The following is a 14589-nucleotide window of genomic DNA, read 5'->3' on the forward strand; positions in this document are numbered from 1 at the left end:
TTTTAAAAGCTGTAGTCGGTACATTTTTTCCAACTCCGACTCCAGCCAAAAGTAGTTTCGACTCCACAGCCCTGCCTATTAGCTGCTGTATGTCATGCAGGAAATTGTGTTTTATTTTCATTCTGACATAGTGCTCTCTGCTGACATCTCTGTCGGAGACAGGAACTCATAAAAAACCTCTCCTGCTCTGGACAGTTCCTGTCTCGGCCAGAGATGTCAGCAGAGAGCACAGTGTCTGAATAAAAATAAAACACCTTTTCCTGCAGGACATTTAGTAGCTAATAAGTATGGGAAGACTTGAGATTTTTTAATACAATTAAATTATAAAGTTATATAACTTTCTGAAACTAGTTGATTTGAAAGAAAAAGAATACATAAAATGCACAAGCCTGGAGAAACAACCCATAGTTGATACGAAAGCCTGTTCAGCTGCATTAAAGGGGTAGTGCGGCGCTAAACATTTATTCACAAAATAACACACATTACAAAGTTATACAACTTTGTAATGTGTGTTATGTATGTGAATGGCCCCTTTCCCGAGACGACTGGAGGACGGATGGAGCGGTTCGGCCGGCCTCCCGAAGACGACGTCAATTGTCACAAGATGGCGGACAGGGACGACACGAATGCGGTAAGTATAATGCACCACACTTCCGGGTCTAGCGTGGGTGGGGGGGAAACTCGGGGAAGGGGGCCATTTACATACATAACACACATTACAAAGTTGTATAACTTTGTAATGTGTGTTATTTTGTGAATAAATGTTTAGCGCCGCACTACCCCTTTAAAAATCAACATCAGAAGTAATTATATAGTTTGATCAAACCATATTGCCTCATGTACCACGTGCAGGTCTTCTAATACACGAGTTCCTAACTAAACACTGTGCCGGTCAGCGACCACTAACTTTGCAAAGCAGGCACAAGCCGGAAAGGGGGGGGGGCTACGGAATGGCCCTGCAACCCCACGGTCACAGGACCAAACCCCAAGGGCCCCCCAAACCCTGCTGGCACCAGGTAGCACCTGTGCACACATGGTAAGTACCTCCTATTTCTCCCATTCTACCTCTGGTGCATTGGTGAGTAGTAACACCTTGTTCACACTTGTGTTGCTTGGTGGCTGCTTTCTCCGCCGGCGGGGTTTGGGGGGGCCCTTTGGGTTTAGTCCTGTGACAGTGGAGTTGCAGGGCCATTCTGTGGCCTCCTTTCCCTGCTTGCGCTCGCTTTGTGGGGTCGTCGGTCACTGACCGACAGTGTTGATTTAGTGTAGGGACTCATGGGCCAGGGGACCTGCACGTGGTACATGAGGCAATATGGTTTGATCAAATTATATACCAACATCCTGGTGTTGGTTTTTAAATTTAGCCGAGAGGCATTAGTGTCAGCCATAGGTGTGAGGTGCAACTGCTCCTTTTTCTCTCCATGTCCGTATTGAAAGAAAAATATTTTCTCTGGACAACCCCTTAAAATTGTATACAACAGAGATTTCAGACGATTGCTAAAAAAGTGTGAAAAGAAGTTTGCCCATGCACTGCTAATGTGTCAGAGTGACAGTCACTTCTTTAAGTGTCATTCACTAACAGGTGATTGAAACTTGTTCACAACTTATACACAATTTATTACTTCATATGTAAAAGGTAAAAAAAAAAAATAATTTATATTCAGAAATGTGGGTCCAAGCTACGTAAGAATGAAAACTTCTGATGCCATACAAATAACTTTATAGGTAATATAGGTATTTAACAAAGTAGGTATATAGACATCAGTGTATTGAGTATATATTGCAAGTAGTGTATAATTATTATATGTTGTAATTCTACTAGAAACAATATCTCTATCTCCCCGAGCAAAAATAAGTCATTAGCATATTTGGGGGGGGGGGGGAATTGTGACACATGTAATAATGACACCTGACAGCAGCTACCACTAGTTATATATGTTTTCCTCCCTAGGTTTGGACACTTGTCCTTCATGGGTAATATATGAAAAGTTTGTTGGTTGGCATAAATACACTGTAAGGCTATGTTCACACAGTGTATTCTTTTTTTTTTTACAAGAACGGCCGTTGTTGCCGTTCTTGTAAAAAAAGAATACACTTTGTAGAATCCTATAAAGAACAGCGGGGGTTCCGATGTCACATAGTGCATATTACACTATAGTCAATCATCGGCCCCTGTAAGTACTACATGTGACGTTAATTGCAGTATCAGAAGTACAATGTATGGGACATCATCAATGCACTTACAGCAAAATAGACTGAAGCAGCAATGGTGCTGGGAATAGCAGAAGTTTTGGATTTTTTTTTGCCGTCTTCTGCCTTTAGGGAATTTTTAATTAAGTACTAAAAATCCTTTTATTATGCTGTAAAAACTATAACAGTAATGTGCAAGAGATTGAAATTACTTTCCTCTGTAACCCACAAACTGTCAGCTTCCTGCACGCGACATTCCAAGTGTTGAAACATGAGGGTTTTGAGATTTTAGTGCTTTCACCATTACTTATGTACAAACTTAAATTGATGGGGAAAAAAGGGCAAATGTTTGATATAAAATTTTTTAATCACAAAGAGTAAGTTTAAACTTTACAGAGTAATCATTTTTGGCAAATGGCAGGAGTAGAAAAGTCATGTTGCTCAGCAGCTCATTCTACAGCCGATCAGATTAAAAGCGGGAAGCGATGATAGGCGGTCAGGAGCCAAGTTATTTTAGGACTTCTTACATGCTTCTTTTTCCTGTTCAATAGCTGTAGATATATGATACAATATATTAGAAGTTTGCTAAAAAAAAAAAAGAGAAGTTAACTTTTAGTTGATACCTAGCAAAATTCATTACAACACAATGAAAGCAAAAGGCTATGGGTTACTAAACAATTAAAAATCGAGAGCTTAGCATATGTGTTGCATCATTCGCCCATGCATATTCACACTATGCACTCGATTATACACTGGCAGTAGTAAAAGCCAAAGTACCAAAGCAAAGCTGTAAACAAATATTTCTGCATATCACAGGCTTGGCCGTGCACACGGACAAATTTTTAGCCCATTGCTTTGTATTGGGCTATTCACTTCTTCACTGTTTTCACGGATCTCCAATCCGTTCCGTTTAAAGCGACTCTGTACCCACAATCTGCCCCCCCCCCCCCAAAACCACTTGTACCTTCGGATAGCTGCTTTTAATCCAAGATCTGTTCTGGGGTCCGTTCGGCAGGGGATGCAGTTATTGTCATAAAAACAACTTTTAATCCGACAGCGCTGTGTCTAATGGCCGAGGCTTACATTTGTATATGCATTAGGCTGGCACAACCTCTCTGTCCTTCCTCCCCACCCTCCTAATTATTAGGAATGATCCAGGAACATTTACTGCTGTTTGAGCTTTGCACAGGTGTATTAACGATCCAGCCCATGTTCATTATACACACAGGTGGGGAATAGGAAGCAATCTTCCTGGAGCATTCCTAATAAAGAGGAGGGAGGGGAGGAGGGACAGAGAGGTTGTGCCAGCCTAATGCATATACAAATGTAAGCCCCGGCTGTTAGACACAGCGCTGCCGGATTAAAAGTTGTTTTTATGACAATAACTGCATCCCCTGCCGAACGAACCCCAGGACAGATCTTGAATGAAAAGCAGCTATCTGAAGGTACAAGTGGTTTGGGGGGGGGGGGGGGGGGTCAGATTGTGGGTACAGAGTCGCTTTAAAAATAGGACATGTCATAACTCGGAACAGAAGCACGGGACTGATTCTCCATAGAAATCAATGTGACACGGATGGAATGTAATCAATGTAATTTAAAATGCTTTAAACAGATCCGTGAAAAACACGGACATGGATGCAAAACGGATGACAACACAGATTATTTTGCACGGATCACGGAGGTAGCTAGCAGTTCACTTTCACGGACCAGGAAAAACACTGAACATGTGAATGCAGCCTTGATTAAACTATTTCATGTGAACCCAGCATTGAACACTGGAGTTTACAATTGGAACATATTAACATATTAGTTTATTAATATTCACACATACTCAAGCATTTGGCCGAGCATGGATACTAAAAACTAATGTAGATCATACAGGCCCAAACCCCAGGATATCTGCTTTGGACAAACCTTTAAAGGGGTACTACAGCAGAATTTTTTTTTTTCAAATCAACTGGTGCCATAAAGTGTTGGAGATTTAATTCTATTGAAAAATATCAAGTCTTCCAGTACTTATCAGCTGCTGTATGTCTTATAGAAAGTGGTTTGGACAGTTCCTGACATGGACAGAGGTGGCCGCAGAGAGCACTGTGTCAGACTTTGAAAGAATACACTACTTCCCCCAAGACATACAGAAGCTGATAAGTACAGTAAGACTTGAGATTTTTTAATATACAGTGGTACCTTGGTTTAAGAGCAACTTGGATTGAGAGCGTTTTGCAAGAAGAGCGCACAGTTTTTCAAAATTGTAACTTGGTTTAAGAGCATCGCTTTGGTTTAAGAGCTCCCTGTACTGTGTAGGAGGGGCAGTGGGGGAGGGGCATGGTCTGCATAGCGGGGTCTACAGCACTGTACTCTGACCCAGCAAGTCTCCCTCACCTTCCAAATCTTGGCAGATCCACTTCAGGCTGGGGCTTGCATCAGGGGATAGGACTGTGGAGGTAATCTCTTCATAGCTGTAACCCCTCTCTCCCCAGACAGAGTGCTGCATGTATGTGCCCACATATGCCCTGCTCATTCCTTCATGCTCCCTGCAGTCTCTGTCAGCCCTTGTGTTTCCCATCCTCTCCATTCCTGCTATAATGTGTCTGTAGTTACACTCAGCTATACACACTGCTGCTAAGTGCCTGCATACACACTCAGCTATAACACTGCTGCTATAATGTGCCTGTAATTACACTCAGCTATACACACTGCTTCTATAATGTGCCTGCACTCACACTCAGCTATACACACTGCTGCTATAATGAGCCTGTATTTACACTCAGCCATTCACACTGCTGTATAGAGAAGTTTCTGTCACCGTCCTCCTGCACAGCTCTTTGATTCTCACTTGCTGATTGGTCCATGCTGAACACACGCCACTTTTCATTGCTGTCATGTGACCACACAGACCTTTGACAGCATCCCTGCTTCTCTATTCTAGCCTGTTGTACTACGCTACTACATTATGGGGATCTGCAGTTCCATCCTTTATCTACAAACTGCTGCTATTTTTTCAGGCTTATGCCCTTACTATACAATATACACCACATGCTGATTGCTATGGTGTCCAGTAACTTATACTATAACATATTAAGCTGTTTCTAAATGTTTGTTAAATTAGTTTTACAAGTTATTCAGAATAAACAATGATTTTTGGGGTGTGAAACCAATTGTCTACACTTCAATGATTCCTTATGGGAAAATTTGCTTTTGTTTAAGAGTGATTTGGATTACAAGCATGACCCCAGAACGAATTATGCTCGTAATCCAAGGCACCATCGTAATTACAAATCTCTGCCACTTTCTGACACCAGTTGATTTAAACGATTTTTTTTTCAATGAAGTGCCCCTTTTAATACTTTTTACTGAATGTAATGGTTACAGTTCTTATTAAATCAACATTTGGCCCTGAGAAAGAGAAAGATATACTCACTCTCTTTTGAAGGAAGTGTATTCTTTTCCTCCGTGTTAGTTTTACGGAGTGATCGGACATCAAATTTCTCCACCTCTGACAGATCAGGTTTGTCGGCCATTCTTACTGTATAGACACAATTTAAAAGTCACATGACACAGTTTAGGCTTGGTTAAGGCTGTTTTTCCACATATGCATTCCGAACACTATGGAAACCACACCTCCATTGTGGTTTCACAATGGAAACCACAACCCCATTGGGGTGTGGCTGCTTATATCAATGAGCACCTTAACATCCATTGAGGATATGTTCAAATGTTCAGGTTTACTGAACACCATCAATAAATGTGCGCTTAAATATGATGTAGGAAATGATTGCCGGTCATCACCTCACCCATGTCAGAAGAATAATCTTTAGAGCAGGGATGGGGAACCTTTGGCCCTGCAGCTGTTGCAAAACAACAATTCCCATCATGCCTGAACAGCTAAAGCGTTGGCTGTACAGGCATGATGGGAATTGTAGTTTTGCATCAGCTGGAAGGTTCCCTGTCCCTCCATTTTAGTGTACATGCTGAATGTACACAGCAACCTTGTTGTGAACTTAGCCTAAGGCCAGTTTCACAACATAAGGGTCATTAGACCAGTCATCAGGCCTGGACTTGTGGCCGTAATATGGACACAAAAATGTGTCTGCATTACTTTCATGTGAAACTGGCCTTAGGCTTGTTACACAGAAGTGTATTGGTTTATGTCCAGAATTGTATTAAGAATACAGACTTAGTCCATGACCACACAACCTCTTTTTTGGCCATTTGATCTGCTGTTGTGTTTGAAATAATAGTCGTTATTTAGGTGCGAAATGACGTCCATCCCAAAAAAAACATTCGTTAAATGTGTGGTTTCACACAGAAGAATGAAATGGCATCAAAATGTCTCCAGGATTGCACCTGAATTTCTGTACAGTAAATACTGATGGTTGTCGTCTAACTACTCATGATCTATCTGTATTTTAATCCCTCTCCACTGACTTCAGTGTAAAACTGGTTAAAGTAGCACACAACTCTGTATTACGGTCTACAAAAACACTGACAGCCTAACACCATGTTTAAGTTTCATTCTTTTCAGTCACAAAAAAAGTGTATTTTGTTAAAAAAAAAATGGCCATCTTTTCCTTAACTAACAGACATTAAATACAGGGTGTCCATTACCAACAGTTTTTTCCATTAAACTCAATGACTAGAAAAAAAAATTTTGGGCAGTCTTTTGTACTATTATATTAAACACCCAAATAACTGCAGCCCTATCAGGTTCCCTAGTTTGAGATCTGCGCCTCTTCTTGACCCGCTCCTGGTGTCGAACAAATACTAAAGCAATATATGGACTTTAAGACTGCTGTGATAAAGTGGCCAAAGGCCGATCTTACGTGATTGTAAAACACATCATGAGGACTAGAGGGCAATTTGTTGTTCTATACAAGGCTGATATAACACTTATGATAAAGAAATATGACTGGTACGGGCCTCTTACATGGGCCAATTATCGGCCATAAACTCTTCTGCAGCCAATAATCGGCCTGTGTAAGAGTGACGGCGATCAGCAGAGGTCCGGGCAAACTTGGCTGATCGTGCCTTTTGAGTAAAACACATTTTCCTGTGTAAATAGGGTTATGTCAGGCCGTTCTGTAAATCCGTGCTGTCAACTTGTAGATCAAAGTCAGTGATTTGGCGTTTCTCTTCAGTCCTCCGGCTGTATCCTTAGGCCCTGTATGCTCTAGAATGATTGAAAGTCTAAGGAAGCGGGGCCTGACAATACAGCCGGTGCTGAAGGGACATGCCGGATCACAAGCAGCATGGATGGGAATTATACACTGCTTCTGATCTGGAAACTGACAGCACAGATATATATTTACTGTGCTGTCAGTTTCCAGGGCTGCATGAATGATAGAAGGAATCGTGGATCTTGCTGTTCAGCCACATAGTCTTTTCCTGTGAAAGGACCCTTAGGCTATATTCACACGTGCGTTGTTGTGTCTGCAATTGCGGACAGAACATAGAACCTATGGTATTCAATAGCCCCGTTCAAACGTCCGTATGTGTGTACGGGGCCGCGATCCGTGCCGCAAAAAAAGGACATGCTGTAATGAGGACCGTGAGCACTACAGATACACATTCGTAGTGTGGACTGTGGCACTACGGGTGTGTGAATATAGCCTTAGTTTAGGTGCTCACACCAGATCCATGGGCAGCATAAGGGTGTGGATGTTTGCCTATGCTCTTACGTAATAGGCCTCAGGCTGTTAGATGAGGGTGTAGCACAGCTCCATGCAGTAACAGTGTATTTAGTGACAGACTGGAATGGATCCCATCAAGATAAAACGGAAAGTTTTCCAAAACAAAATCTATCAGAAAAGATTTTATGCTTCATGCTGACGGGACCCAGCCTTGTTCTTGTGCAAAGTTAATATAGCTGTAACGCCTGTCTGGAGGCAACTTAAAGCGACTCTGTACCCACAATCTGACCCCCCCAAACCGGTTGTACCTTCAGATAGCTGCTTTTAATCCAAGATCTGTCCTGGGGTACGTTCGGCAGGTGATGCAGTTATTGTCCTAAAAAACAACTTTTAAACTTGCAGCCCCGTGCCCAACGGGCGTGGCCTAGATTGTGTATGCATTAGGCTGGCACTCCCCGCCCTCCTCATCATTAGGAATGCTCCAGGCAGATTGTCTCCTATTTCCCACATGTGTCAGCCCGGCATATGGGCTGGATCATTAAAGGGGTAGTGCGGCACTAAAAAATTATTCACAGAACAACACACATTACAAAGTTATACAACTTTGTAATGTATGTTATGTCTGTGAATCGCCCCCTTCCCGTGTCCCACCACCCCTGCCCGTGTACCTGGAAGTGTGTGGTGCATCATACATTACCTGATCCGTGTCGAGGGCCGTCCGCCATTTTGTGCCAAACGTCCCTGCCGAATCCCTGCCGCCGCCCCCCCTCCGCCGCGTCATAACTGTGCTCAGCCGCGATTGGCTGAGCACAGTTATGCTCAGCCAATCGCGGCTGAGCAGCTGATGACGTAGCCAATCGCGGCTGAGCACAGTTGTGACGCGGCGGAGGGGGGACGACGGCAGGGATTCAGCCGTGCGTCCGAAGATGACGTTTGGCACAAAATGGCAGACGGCCCTCGACACGGATCAGGTAATGTATGATGCACCACACACTTCCGGGTACACGGGTGGGGGTGGTGGGACACGGGAAGGGGGCGACATCACCTGCCGAACGGACCCCAGGACAGATCTTGGATTAAAAGCAGCTATCCGAAGGTACAAGTGGTTTGGGGGGTCACATTGTGGGTACAGGGTCGCTTTAAAGGGGTTTTCCCATCTCATCTAATATAGTTACACCTGTAGGACTCAAGTAAAAGATCTTTGCAAATTTCATTTAGGAAACTTGCTTTCTTCTACTTGCTCTTTCATTGTCTAGGTTATTGCTGTTTCCTCAAATGTTTACCGCCATACCCGCTATGCTTTTTGTGACATTTTTCCTTGCTTAGGGTTTGGGGATTTTTTGTGTCCATTTTTTAAAGATGCAGCATGCTTTTTTTCCCCACCCATCATGTGGCACTTATCTCGTATAGACTTCCATAATCCTTTTTTCCTGTTTAAAAACACATGTAATTGTGTGCTGTTTTGGGGATTTTTTTAATATATCGTTGAATCACATGACTATTAACAGTAAAGTGGTAACCAAAAATGGCACACTAAAATACGGACATACAGATAATCAAAAGCAGTTATTCCTTAAGGAATTTTCCGAATAAAACTTATTGGTCTCCTTTCCACAGGATAGATTGTGGGGGTCCGACCTTCGTGCCCCCTGGCAATCTCCATCTCTCTTTGTTTTAAATACAACTGCAGGTCGGCACATGACCTGCGGCTCTATTCATTTTCTATGAAGTCGTCGGAGAGAGCTTAGTACACTCTGCTTTTTCCAGTGGAGAATGAATGGAGACGCCTGAGAGAGCAGCACTCGGCTCTTTCTAGTAGCTCCATAGAGGATGAATAGAGCTGCGGGTGATGTGCTGACCCATGGCTGTATACAAAACAAAGGAGCCAGGGGCCGATCTGGAGATCACCGGGAGGGGTACAGAGGTCAGACCCCCTGCGATTTTTTACTTATCCCCTATCCTGTAAATAGGGGACAAGTAAGTTTTAATTGGAGTACCCCTTAAATTTTACAGTAAAAAAAGTAGACCGTCTAAGATCTTTACACCAACATGATCAGTAATTTGGGAAAATACTACAAAAACTAGCAAAAAAAAAAAAATTATTAAGGAAAAAAAATGCACACAAATAAAAGTGAGGGAGACCTAAGCGCACCTGTTTTGAATGCAGTTTTAGGCCATGGTCACTCACCAGCCATATTACAGCCTTTTTATTGCACGGCCATCATTTAATGACCATTATTTGCCGTAAAATGCTGACCGTCCAATAAAAACGTCTGTCATTTTGATGGTGCTTGAGGCTTTAAATGTTTGCGTTTTACACATTTTTTTCCTTCAGTTTTGTAGTGTTTTCTGAAACTCTTTGAGTACATGCCGTTTTTCCTGTTACAAGTCATGTGATTGCACAGTTTTCTTATGAATAACATGAACAAACAAAGGTGAAGAAAACCAACAAAAAAAAAAAGAAAGAAAGAAAACGACACACCCAGAATTGCTACATTTTTTGCTGCCTGTAGTTTTTCCACCCAATAAGATTCGGGTAAAGCTAAAAACTCATCTAGATACTAATCTATAAACTAAACTCCCTATTTTCCAAAAGCAACAACACTGAGAAGATGTGAGGTGTGTCCACTGTGCAAGGTCTGACACATCAGGGCAGACTATATAGCAGTATACCCATGCCAGTCTGTACTGCCCACCACTGAATCATCATGCCAGCTCTCTAACCTATACCCTCTATAGAAGAACATATAATAAGTATGACTGGTCTACATTCAGCTGTAAGGAACCACATCACCCAGCAGACCCATAATACAAGCAGGGTTAGTGGGTGGTCACACAGCAATGCCACTATGGCAGCTCGTCCTGATCTGCAGACATGTGGCGGCCGCGCCCTGCAGCTGTGCCCGCATCTCCCTTCTGCATGCAGGAATTTACCACAGCAGCTCCAGTGTCAGGGCAGCACGATATATAAGCTATAAAGCCGGCGGCCCTATACATAACACTGTGGGTGAGCGCCGCACATTCCTAGCATAACAATAGCCACAGCCCGTACAACTTACCAGCGCTGCCCTCTCGGTGCCAAGCTCGAACTGCGCACCTAGCCCTGGGCGTCAGCTTTATACACAGCGCTCACACACGCCCTCTACTGCTCATTGGGGCCAGTTTACACACCCAAGTAGAGCCCGCCTTATTCTTACCACATGTCGCCCGCAGCCACTGTCTGTCACATCCATGTAGATACAGAGCCGGATCGCTGCCAGGCTCCGGCACCTGTGCCAGTCTGGTGACACTACTCACACGTCGGATACCTTGAAGGATCCCATTGAGAACAACCGGATCAGTTCTAGCATCATCACTTTACTGACAATAAAATAATTGCGCTTATACTGCGTTAACACGGAGATTATCCTTTGAATTTTCCCATAAACGATCGCATTTGAACAATATTCATGCCGTGTAAACACCGCAAACGACGAGCGAGAAATGGTTCATTTTGATCTTTCAACATGTTCTTAAATCGTCGTTCGCTGAAAATTCATCGCAGATCGCTTCGTGTAAACAGTCTTTCACCGATTTACCCTATGTAAAAGATGGGCTTAAGCGATCTTAAAAACGATTTTATATATATATATATATATATATATATATATATATATTAAATAACGATTTTCCTTAAGAATTTCAAAACGATTATTCTAACGATTTATTTGTCTAAACGCTGATCGTTATAAAACCCAAATTGTTGCTTCAAAATCGTTAAACGATTGATTGGGCGAATTATAATGGCAGATTGCTGCAAGAATTATGCTGCGTTTACACGGAGCAATAATTCGCTCAATCGATCGTTTAACAATTTTGAAGCAACGATTTGGGTTTTATAACGATCAGAGTTTAGACGAATAAATCGTTAGAAAAATCGTTTGAAAATTCGTAAAAAAAAATCGTTATTGCGATCGTTTTTAAGATCGCTTAAGCCCATCTTTTACATAGGGTAAATCGGTGAAAGACTGTTTACATGAAGCGATCTGTGAATTTTCAGCGAACGACAAATGATGATTTAAGAACATGTTGAAAGATCAAAATGAACGATTTCTCGTAGTTCGATCGTTTTCTGTGTTTACACAGAAAATTCGAACGATAGTCGTTCCGTGTAAACGCAGCATTAGTCGCAGATATAGAAATGATTAGAGTTGTGACCAGACCAAGCCCACCTGTAATGGCTGACATGGCCGTCTCAGTTCATAGATAATATTTATGACCTGAAGTTTATAAATTGATGGATTCCAAAGGTCCTTTTATCCACTGGATTCGTAAAGTTTTTGGTCTTTGGCATATGCCAACACATGCTGCAATAGCCACATGAATAAGAACGGGTGGTGTTATTAGCCAAGTCGTCGGTCCATCTGCTGTCTCAAGATGGTTTATGTACCAGTATATCTTTGGTGTTTTGGCCTCTCCATGCTCCAGTTACTGGAGCCAAGTCTTCATCGTCTCTCAAAATGTGAGGATATTGGCACGATAAAAACTTGGCACCAGTAATTGGAGCAAGACCTAACGTTACTTTTAGGAGAGGCCAAAGAATATAATCAGGCCACCTTAGAATATAATCATTTTATTTTGTACTGACTATCTGAATGGATACATGAATACTTATCCACATACTCACTGTATTTGTATTTACTTAACTATAAATCGAATCTACATCTACTTTATTTTAGGAGCCTGCTTAGAATATCACTGAAGATGCACTTGGTCATGCAGACGATCACATGACTGCCCTGAGATGTGGACGATGACTGATGACATAGACGATGTGGTCAGGTGATTAGGTAACTAAGGGTCCATTTACACAGAATAGTCAGATAATCTTTCTGTGTAAATGGACCCTTAGGGTTCGTTTACACAGAAAGATTTATCTGACAGATTTTGGAAGCCAAAGCCAGGAATGGATTAAAAAAGGGGATAGATCCCAGTCTTTCCTTTATGACCTGATCCCTGTTTATAGTCTGCTCCTTGTTTTGGCTTCAAAGATCTGTCAGATAAATCTGTCTGTGTAAACGCACCATTAGGATGACTAATAAGATGGGATCCAATTGGTGCTATTGGTAGAACATGCAAGTGCCTTGCCTCTGGATTGGATCATTAGAAATTGTGGAGGGAAATGTGTAAAAGGGGAATTTTTTTAATTAAAAAAAAATTTAATTTTTATGCAGAAATCAATAGTACAGGCGATTTTAAGAAACTTTGTATTTGGGTTTATTAGCCGAAAAAGCATTTTTATCATGAAAAAGCAGTTTGAAGCTCCTGGCTTCATGGTTGTCTATGGAGAGGGGTGGGGTGGAGGGAGATGAGGCACCAAAATAGGACAACAAAGAGTTAAAGGGCAACTCCAGCGTTCTTTTTTATTGCTTATTTAACACACATTACAAAGTTATATAACTTTGTAATGTGTCTAAATAACCTATGTGGCTCCGATCCCCCCCTTTCCGAACCCCGACCCCTTCCCTGGAAGTTAAATTAAATATACATACCCGATTACGGTCGACCCCGTCCTCTTCTCCCTGGCGCCATTTTGTGACAATGTCTTCACAGCAGGGGGTGGGCCTGGTCTTCATCCTCTTTGGCATCTTCTGCTGAAGTGAATGGGACATGAAAAGGCTCCTGGTGCACTTGCGCACCAACAGCCTTTTCATTGGCTGGAGCGCATCACATGGCTCCCAGCTTGCTCAGCCCTGATTGGCTGAGCTTGCTGGAAGCCATGTGATGCGCTCCAGCCAATGAAAAGGACGCCGGTGCGCATGCGCAGCGGCAGCCTTTTCTCTCCCATTCACTTCACACAGACCCGGAAGTGAGGGTGGGACCTGGGGAAAGTCTTTTTGAATACAGATAATGGCATATTTGCTTAATAAACCCAATTACAATGTTTCTTAAAATAGCCTGGACTATTGATTTCTGCAACAACAACAACAAAAAAATGACGGCTGCACATGTTAGCTTACAGTACAGTCCCTTGGTGGGAGCATAATCCCTTGCGCCCGTTCAATCACCTGCAAGCGCCTTTGTGATGTCAGCACCTCCCCCTTCCCCTTTATGATTCACTTCCTGGAGGCGGGAAGTCGGCTATGTGTGTAGTGGAGAGCAGGATCGCAGCAAACAGATGGAGCAGAGCAGGGAGAGACTAATAGATTCAATTGTATTCGATTTGCACATTTTTTTTACTAATCCGATCCAAAATTCGCAAACCTTGCAAAACAGACTTTTAGCTGCTTCGCTCATCTGTAGTCAAAATTTTCAGGTTTGGCAGCAGTATTCAAACGTTCAGCTTTTGAGTCCCCGCAGTTACAGAAGCTGGATGCTGCCCTTGGGCTGCCAGGAAAATATAGATACAGCCTAAGGCTATGTTCATGCATAGTATTTCTGTTAGTCTTTTGGTCGCTATTTTTTCAAACAAAATCAGGACTGGAAATGACAGGGCAAAACTATAATGTTCACAGTTTCTGTGTTTTCAACCCACTCCTGGTTTTGGTTGAAAAAATACTGACCAAAAGACTGGTGGAAATAATATGTGCGAACATAGCCTATAGCCATGTTTTCCAGGGCTCGTTCACAGCCCTGAACCTGAACATTTTGACAGATCCGCTCAACATTAGTGAATACCTATAATCAACTGAGGAGTTCACAATGCCTAGCAATGAGGATATATAGATACATATGCAGTGGGGAAAATAAGTATTTGATACACTGCTGATTTTGCAAGTTTTCCCACCTA

General features: G+C 42.5%; 1 protein-coding gene across 1 annotated transcript; it reads right to left on the reverse strand.

The window, feature by feature from the left end:
* Positions 1-2538: 2538 nt before the first annotated feature.
* LOC138802837 (thymosin beta-15A homolog) lies at positions 2539-10962 on the reverse strand. The gene is made up of 3 exons (XM_069986534.1): positions 10880-10962; positions 5612-5716; positions 2539-2741 (listed from the first exon to the last, which is right to left on the reverse strand). Exons 2-3 carry the CDS (start codon positions 5709-5711, stop codon positions 2704-2706), a joined length of 138 nt encoding a protein of 45 aa, XP_069842635.1. The 5' UTR covers positions 5712-5716; positions 10880-10962; the 3' UTR covers positions 2539-2703.
* Between the last annotated feature and the right edge of the window lie 3627 nt (positions 10963-14589).

The sequence above is a fragment of the Dendropsophus ebraccatus genome, chromosome 10 (genome assembly GCF_027789765.1).
Source record: "Dendropsophus ebraccatus isolate aDenEbr1 chromosome 10, aDenEbr1.pat, whole genome shotgun sequence".
Taxonomy (NCBI): Eukaryota; Metazoa; Chordata; class Amphibia; order Anura; family Hylidae; genus Dendropsophus; species Dendropsophus ebraccatus.

Excerpts from the sequence above, each read along its gene's own strand:
- LOC138802837 (XM_069986534.1), bottom strand. The coding sequence starts at position 5,711 with ATGGCCGACAAACCTGATCTGTCAGAGGTGGAGAAATTTGATGTCCGA. Across the intron at positions 2,742-5,611 it reads TACACTTCCTTCAAAAGAGA|CTATTGAACAGGAAAAAGAA; the intron begins GTGAGTATATCT and ends ATATATCTACAG.